We start from the raw sequence: 8,442 nt of genomic DNA, 5'->3' as shown, positions 1-8,442 counted from the left end.
GCTCACTTGAAACGCAGAACAAATTAAAAAATTAAAAAAAAAAACAATGCGTCCCTGTTCGTCACGGCCAAGCATTAACACAACAAACGAAAACGCAGGTGATATCGTGGTGGAGGAAACAAAAAAAAAAAAAAAGAAAAAGTGTAAGCAATAAAAAATAAATAAATAATAATAATAAAGAGGGAAGGTTGAGGAAACCGCATTCATGTAGATATACTCTTTTCTCCCCACCCTTGCTATCACTGTGTGGTTACTTCTGTTCTTCTGCATCCATTTATATGTACAGACATTGGTAGGAAAAGGTTAAAGAAAAAAAAAAAGGGTGTCTCTCTCTCTCTCTCTTCTCCCTTCCTACCCTTCTCATTACTCATCCCTTCCCATGTAAATACAATTGGTCCTCTCAATAAAATCACATCAAATTTACTCCATTTCTCCTTTTATTGTTTTTCTTTTCTTTTTTTCTTTTTTTGCTTTGTTCCTTTTGCCTTCATTCAGTGGGTTTCTCCTTCCTTTTTTTATTCCAGTCGTTGCTTTAAACTCGTCCTCCGCATGTATTTCCCGCTCCACTCCCCACGCATAAGTTATTATTCACCAAAAGTATCATCCTTCCAATACACTTCCTCTGAAATCACATAAGTCGCTCCGATATTAACATAGTCCCTTCGTCATGCCTTGTGATTTTTGATCAATTCTCTTTTCCCTGATGGTTATACGGTTGACCACCTCATCGTGGTGCCAGTATCCCTTACCAAAGAACGCAGCTGCAATTCTTCGGAAAGCCAAAAGTCAACCATTCCGCAGCGAGCGCAGCGCTCCTGATCTCAGACTTTACAGCACCGCAATGTGGTCGCTACCGTGCTGCCAAAGAACGGATTTTTACTTTACCATACCCACGGCATCCTTACAGGGGCAAAGCGCCTGACCCTGAGACTGCGGCGAAAATTACATGTGGAAGTTGGCATCATGCGTGCCACGGCCAATTTCTTGGATTGCCGGACATGGGAACCACGGCCAGTCATCTCCAAACTACCCGTTCGTCTGAGCGGAGTGGGTGAGACACGATCCGGGGTCCTCCGGGACAAAGCGAAGAGCCCAACGGGAGACCGTCCCCCTGGCAATGCCAGCTGCCTCATCGCGGCGCCAGGGCCAATTGCTCCGTATTGTCGGGGGAAGCCAGCAATGTTTCCCTCATGGAGTCGTGGCTATTGGCGCAGGGCTGACGGCATCAACCAGCGCCCAGACCAGCTGCGTCTTACTGGGGGCACGACACAACACCATGAGGTCTGGAAGCATGCGTTGTCGTATTGTGGGCGATCAAATTTATCCAAAAACACAAGAGAAAAAAAAAACACCTAATTCCCTTTCCACACAAAATAAATGCCAACGCACAGAGACCACACACAGAAACACACACACCCTCCTCACACTCGTTGCCAACCATTTTCGTTTCCTGTTCTCCTTTTTCTTTTTTTTTGTTGTTGTTGTTTTCTTATCCTTTTACTTTGCGCTCGATTCTCTCTTCTCCCTATAAAACATTTAGTTTGTTTCTTCCCCTTTCTTGGTGTCGTTGTGGGAGGTGAGTGGGTGTGGGTGTGGCATCAGCGTAATTCTTGGATGGCGTTACGTAGCTGATCTTCGGACAACTGCATTTTGTTTTCTGTCCTCAATACATTTGGGTCCCAGTCGATCACAAACCACGGGTGGTGCATAATCTCCTCCACCGTCGCCCGCTTGCTTGGGTCTACGGCAAGCATCTTTGAGATGAGATCCCGCGATTCCGCTGAAAAGTGGCGGGCCATGCGGTACTCCCCACGTTCGATCTTTGTAAAAAGTGCATTAACGTTTTCATCATCAAACGGTAAATATCCAGCCAACATGACAAATAACACCACACCGCAGCTCCATATATCCGCCTTGACTCCATCGTAGCCACGTTCCTTAAGCACCTCAGGGGCTACGTAGTTGGGCGTTCCGCAAACCGTCTGCAGCATTGTGCCCTTTCCAGGCGAATTCCCGTAGTGAAGGTTGCTGAGTCCAAAGTCGGATATCTTGAGTGTATCATTCGCATCCAACAGCAAATTCTCCGGTTTCAGGTCCCTGTGAGCGATGCCATGTGTGTGGCAGTAGTGAATACCGGCGATGAGTTGATGGAAGTAATGGCGCGCTGTTGGCTCGTCGAAGCGTTTTGCCGCGGCAATTTTGTCAAATAGCTCCCCTCCTGTAACAAGCTCCAAAACAAGGTAGATGTGATTTGTCGTCTGCATGACCTCACGAAGCTCAATAATGTTTGGTTGATGCAACATTTTCATGACGGCAATCTCTCGCTTTAACTGCTCCTCCATACGCTCCCGTACAAGCTGCTCCTTGTCTATTATTTTAATTGCCCACTCCTTCCCGGTCTCAATATCACGACCAAGTTTCACCTTGGAGAAGTTGCCCGATCCAAGCGTCTTGCCGAGTTCATACTTCCCGATGCGCTTCGATCCCGCCATGCCTTTAATGCTTCGGTGCTGATTTGTTTCTCCGCCTCTGTCACTCTGCTTCCTTTGTGTGTATGTATGTGTGTGTGTGTGTGTTTTTTTCAAGCGGATTTCGGTGAAGGACTTCTTCCTTGCGGTGGTTGTGTTTCGCGTTGACCGGAAATTTCGACTTATTGCCCGGCGTCTATGCAATACACGGTGGACTCACAGATAGACAGACACAAAAACACAAAATCGCACAAAATGCCTTTCCTTCGCTCCGCCTTGTACCCCACGCCGGCAATTTCTTTTTGTTTTTGTCCTTTTTCCTCTTTTTTTTCTTCTTCTTTTCGTTTCTACACCTTCTTCTCACTCTCTTTTTCCCTTCTCTTCCTTTTTCGTGTTTTTGTTTTTTTCTGCTGCCCCTTCCCTCTTGTTTTGTTTTTCTTTTTTGCTTGTTTCGCTTGAGTGCGTTAAACTCCTCTGCTCCTTCTGCTGGATGCTTCGCACTCCTTTTATTTGATTTGATTTGATTTGATTGTTTGTTTGTTTTCTTTTCCTTTATTTGCCTTTGCGTTTGAACGGCACGAGTGGTGTGTGCCTTGCCTTAATTCCTTTCCTTCCTTCTCGCCCAGCCACACAGACAAACACACATGAGGGAAAGAAGAGAGACTGTGTGAGAGAGAGAGAGAGAGACGCGTAGACACGCGCACGCCCGCACCAACGAGGGCCTTCAACGTGCATCCACACCATCACCACCACCCCAATTGACGGCGGTGGATGCGGGCACGTCAGCAAATACGCATGCGTCACCGCAGAAAAAAAAAAAAAAGGACGCATGGACACACAAACAAACAAACAAACATCGATTCTCTTTTCTTTCAATCGCCTGCATCCTCGCTTTGGAGTGTGTGTGTGCGTGCGTCTGTTGGTTACATGAAGGAAGAAAATAAAAAAAAAAATTTCCCATTCCTTCTGTGGCTGCCCCCGTTTGTCGTTCCAATTCGCCTCCGAGGCGTCACCACTGTGTGGGATGCGCCCAATGAGGAACGGCTGGAAAAGTCCAACGACACACACAGACAATTACACAGGCACAGGGGAAAAACAAAAACAAAAAGAGAGAGAGAGAGAGAGAGCACATGTATACATACTTCTGCATGTACAATCGTTAGTAGGAAAAACATAACGGGATCACTGGCACCTCCTCGCACCCTTTGATTTACAACGAGACGTGTGCACCAAAGAACCACCGGCTGAGAAACAGACACGCATGCAAACAAATGTAGTAAACAATCAGCGAGCGCAAACACACAACAACAACAAAAGAAAAAAAAAGCGCATCGTTGCATACACACACAAACACACAGTTACATAAGAAGAAGGAAAAAGAAAAAAGATGCGTACAGATGCGGGATACAGCGAAAAAAAAAAAAAAGAAGAAAGAAAGGAAAAAAAGCGGTGGATCAAACGACCCACGCCGCCCCCCAACAGACAAGGACAACAAAAAATGAAAATGATGGGTGCTGAAGGTCCTGTTTACACAGCCACACGCATACACAAATTTATACGCATCAAGAGATGCCACACCCCTCTCTCCGTCCCTCCCTGCCCATGCCCCGTGATCACATCTCTCCGGTCATCCTTTCCCTCCCCCTCAGAAGAAAGTTTCCACAGAGAGAAATTAAAGGGAGAATGCACCCACAGTACAACAACAATAACACCAACAGTCCACTACTTGTTTTGGCCAGCCTTGTAACGGTTCCATTCCAACCCAACATCAAAGAAAGATGCATCCACACAGACAAAAAAAAAAAAATAATAATAATAATACACGCGTCTCCAAACATCGTAGTAAAAAGTCCACTCCGTCCCCCAGCTGACCAGTTCTGTTTTGCCTGCCAAAAAAACAAAAAGGGTCGATAAAAGCGAAAGCAGGAATTGTAACAAAAAAAAAAAAACACTGCATGATTACCGCAAATCAATAGCAACATCCCCCCTCCCGGCATATCCAGACTATTGTTTGTCGATCGCTATTGTTCCCTTTTTTCTTCTCCTTGACATTTTCTTTTTTTTTTTCCTGCTTTTCCTTCGTAAGTGAGTAACTGGCATGTAAATTCACACACACACACACACGCATACAAAAGACGGCAGTACGCGGCAACAGCAAATTAAACATGTATATACGTATGCCTGAACACATATATACGTCAAAAGTACAAAGTTACATGACGTTGCAGCACTTTGCCTTCGATTTCTGTTTCATATAGGTTGCATGCGTGGAATACAGTGCATCTTCCCTGTAGACACGTTTCCCCTCATCATAATGATCGGCTCTAACCTCGTCCATGCCTCCCGATTTGTTATCTCCTTCTGGCTTGGATACCACCGGTCTCTCGCTCAACGCTCTTCTTGATTCTGTCGGCGAAATTAATGCAACTTGAGATTGTCGTGCTTCTGACTCGTTTCGCTGCGCAATCTTTTCTCGTTCTTGAGATCCCGTCACACTTTTCTGTCGCACATTCACTTTGGAGACTTCCGTTTTGAATTCTGGCACTTCGCTTCCCTTATTGGCCTCCTCCCGTTCCTTATGGTTTACTTTATTTGCCTCATTTTGGTTCCTCTCCTGCTGAATTTTTTTCTCTTCCTCTTCCATAGCCACTCGCTTCAATTCCTCCAATGGCACACTCCTCTCTCTGTTTTTACTTCCAACCCTCATCTTCTCCCTCTCTTTTAGATTGCCAATTTTATTGGCTGAGGAAGGTGACATATTCCCCTTGAATCGGTGGGACAAGGTTGATTGGCCAGTATTCTTCTTTTCCTCCCTTAAAGGCTGTGCCGCCCTCTTCTCCGTCACCTCGTATACACCAATGACAGCCACAACAGATGTGGAGGCAGAGACCGAAGGCGATGCTGTATTCTCAGCCGGTACTCTACTTTGGCCTTGATTAATCAAGGGAGGATTTTGCCTCTGTTGAGCAAGGGGGAAAGAAATTGGTGCGGCTTCCGTGTCACTCTCAGAAGAAACAAAAACCTCAAAAGAACTCGTGCGCTCATCCGCGCAAGGCCATGGTTGTGAGGAGCCGTTTCTCTGCTCCAACGTCTTTTGAGCTGCAGCGACAGTAGCCACAGAAAAATCACGACTCTGAATCGCTGGCGAAGGCAAGTTTGTCGTGACACCTTGATTCCCCTTCTCTAAGTAAGGGCTCGCTGATACCACAGGGGAATTGACGGACACGGGACGGATGCCAGCGTCATGGATCTTCACACTAGTTTTTTCAGACACTTTTTTCAACCCAGAAGGGATAACATGGGCCAATGAAGACCGCCTCGAGTTCGGGGTGCCGACTAGCGATATGATTGCACCCTTTGAACAGGGCCGGACGCCCTTGTTGGAACAAGTTTTTGTATTGCTTGTTTTGAATTGCCTAACACCTCGTTTGGCTGCAGTTCTAGTATGATTTTTTCCCGGTATTCGGCGAGAGGTAACGGGTGACGACATAGCACAGCCAGATAGCAGCATCGGTGAGAGCGATGACAACAAACCCTCTGGGGTTGCGCTAGAAGAGGACACTTCCAAGGTAATAAGTGTCCCTCCTATCGACTCATCGCGTAGTGGGGAGACGTGCGCAGTAGCTGTGTCGGTCTTGGCGGCAATATCATATCTGGCTACTGCCCCCTCCGCATTCCTGTTGCTGCAAGTGCCAGTATTGACGGGCCGTTGAGTCCCACGAGCCGTTGATGCAGATTCTACCCTTGACAGACCCTCACTTATTGCCTCCTCCTCTCCGTTTCGAAACGACGATGTGAGTTGCGTGTTTACATTGGGAACCGCAGCCGTGTTACTGTTGTTTCTGTAGTGCGATGTACTGTCAAGAAGCCAATCTTTCTGCGAAGCACTCAGTTTTCTCAATGGTTCACAATTCGTAAGCTCCTCCAGCTCCTTGTAAATGTTTAAAGGGCCCATCGCATTCATTTGCCGTGGCATTCCGTCGTTGATATTTCCGTTTTATTGCGTATATATATATACGTGGGATAGAGAGCGTTAACAACAGACAGATAAAAGAAGCTGTCTAATATATTGACGCACACCCAATCTTTTTTTTCTTTTTCCTTTCTTTTCTTTTCGTCTCTTAGTGATATGCCTTTATTTGGACACCGTTCCCCCCTCCTCTCTCCAAAAGGAGCTTAAACAATTGAAAAATATTATGAAAATTCTCCCTACAGTTCCACTTCCTGACGTGTGCGGATATGTGTCCTTTGATTATGTTTTTGTTTTTGTTTTTTAGGTCCCTCTTTTTTTTTTTTGCCGTTTTCCACTTTTTTTACGTCTACTTCTCCACGTGTCGCGCGTTCCGGGCCTAATTGCGTGTATTGTAATTTAATGTAATTTTGTGTGTGTGTGTGTGTGGCTGCGCCCCTCTTGTCTTCACTCACCCTCTCGCTCTTGCGTACTGTTGCCCCCCTCCCCCACCCCCCGTTTTTCTTGTTTTCTTTTCTTCTTCTTCCCCCGCCTCCCAAACTCACCGCAGACGCACGCCTGGTCTCGAGAACACTCAAGCAGCTCTCGTCGCTGCAGCGTAAAAGATGCGTGTTTGTTCGGGGGAAAAAAAAAAAAAAAAAAAAAAAAAAGGGAAGAGAAGTGAAGAGAAGTGAAGAGAAGTGAAGAGAAGAGAAGCCAACAGGAAAAAAAAAAATTATATTCGTACAAAAGTAAAAAGTAATTCATGGACAAACGTCTACAGAAGACAAGAGCAGAAACACATACATGTATGCATGTGTGTGTATATATGGGGCCTTTTTCTTTTTTTCCTTTTTTTTTTTTTTTTGCGGATGAGAGGGCCGAACAATAACAGTAAAAGAAAGAAAGAGGTGGGGGGGGGGGGGGGAAAAGATAAATATAAAAAAAGAAAAAAAAAAAAAAAAAAAAAGAATGACGAGTCACTTTTCATCGTGCAGAAAACACAATACCGAGAAAAAGGGACAAAGCAACAATTACATTAAAGGGTAAAAAGTAAGAGCCAACAACAACAACAACAAAAACAGAAAAGAAAAAAAAAAACAAAGACGAAGACGAAGACGAAGAGAAAAAAAAAAAAAAAAAAGGAAAGGAAGGAAAAATGAGATAAAACGAGGTGTAAATCCTCAATAAGAAAAACCGATGCATGTCAATTCCCTTTTTTGTTTCTTCTGGCTTTTCAAATCAATGTGTGTATATTATGCACCGCTCTCATTCCCTCTCCCTCTCCCTCTCTCCCTGTCTCTCTCTCTCTTTATATATATATATTGCTTGCTTGCCTGCTTACTTCTGCCGCCTCAGCTGCGGGCTGGTGTATGACCCCTTTCATTTATTCATCTCCATCGGCTGCCTCATTATGAGTAGTCCCTTAGTAATGTATGTAAGAATGTGTATACTTCTTCCATGTCTTTCCCCCACACTTCGCATGCGGCGTGGGGGGTGGGGGGAAAAAAAAAAAAAAAAAAAGAAAAAAAGTCAAATGACAAGGAAGAAACAAACAATAGCAAAAAAAAAAAGGAAAAAAAGCAAAAAAAAAAAAAAGTCCAGCGGCTCATATCCACAAATGCCAATGCAGACGAATACTTTTATGTATTGTAATAAACACGTGTTTCTGCAAATGTAGAAACATGCTTCATTTCCGCAGCGCCTTATTTACGCTCCTCCAACAACATGTGGACTGTTCCCCCCCAATCCCCACACACAAACACCTCCCCCCCCCCTTTCCACTCCCCACGTACTTGTGTGTTACTGTGCGACTCCCCACTCCATGCACTCGTAATTATTTCTTTCGTTGAACACCAAACTTACAATAAAGAAAGCAACAAATGTAAGCAAAAAAAAAAAAAAACGCAAAAAAAAAAAAAAAAGTGGGTTAATGAAAACAGTAGAAGCGGACTGCTGGAAACAACAACGAATATTCTATGTTTTATTTTTTTTTTTTTCGTTTCTTTTTCCTCTTATGTCTTG

General features: G+C 44.7%; 2 protein-coding genes across 2 annotated transcripts, besides 21 other annotated features; both read right to left on the bottom strand.

Annotated features, from left to right (window-relative positions):
- Positions 1–8,442: part of a sequence feature (heterozygous, non-Esmeraldo-like haplotype) that runs on past the window's edge.
- Positions 21–44: a sequence feature (AT_rich).
- Positions 117–181: a sequence feature (T-rich).
- Positions 430–483: a sequence feature (A-rich).
- Positions 1,441–1,504: a sequence feature (A-rich).
- On the bottom strand, positions 1,599–2,492 carry Tc00.1047053509607.70 (serine/threonine protein kinase, putative; the record flags this gene model as incomplete). Its single annotated transcript, XM_807452.1, has 1 exon — positions 1,599–2,492. The coding sequence occupies one exon, from the start codon at positions 2,490–2,492 to the stop codon at positions 1,599–1,601; it is 894 nt and encodes a 297-aa protein (XP_812545.1).
- Positions 2,548–2,576: a microsatellite.
- Positions 2,765–2,911: a sequence feature (GA-rich).
- Positions 2,973–2,999: a microsatellite.
- Positions 3,115–3,155: a sequence feature (CT-rich).
- Positions 3,576–3,595: a microsatellite.
- Positions 3,881–3,914: a microsatellite.
- Positions 4,263–4,289: a sequence feature (AT_rich).
- On the bottom strand, positions 4,681–6,444 carry Tc00.1047053509607.60 (uncharacterized protein; the record flags this gene model as incomplete). The annotated part of the gene is made up of 1 exon (XM_807451.1): positions 4,681–6,444. One exon carries the CDS (start codon positions 6,442–6,444, stop codon positions 4,681–4,683), a length of 1,764 nt encoding a protein of 587 aa, XP_812544.1.
- Positions 6,553–6,591: a sequence feature (A-rich).
- Positions 6,716–6,763: a sequence feature (A-rich).
- Positions 7,067–7,134: a sequence feature (CT-rich).
- Positions 7,255–7,285: a microsatellite.
- Positions 7,359–7,390: a microsatellite.
- Positions 7,480–7,560: a sequence feature (T-rich).
- Positions 7,684–7,729: a sequence feature (GA-rich).
- Positions 7,923–8,016: a sequence feature (T-rich).
- Positions 8,309–8,342: a microsatellite.

The sequence above is a fragment of the Trypanosoma cruzi genome, genomic scaffold, assembly GCF_000209065.1.
Source record: "Trypanosoma cruzi strain CL Brener 1047053516293 genomic scaffold, whole genome shotgun sequence".
Classification (NCBI taxonomy): Eukaryota; Euglenozoa; class Kinetoplastea; order Trypanosomatida; family Trypanosomatidae; genus Trypanosoma; species Trypanosoma cruzi.
Note: the sequence above shows the minus strand (reverse complement) of the source record. Positions and strands in the feature narration are given on the sequence as shown.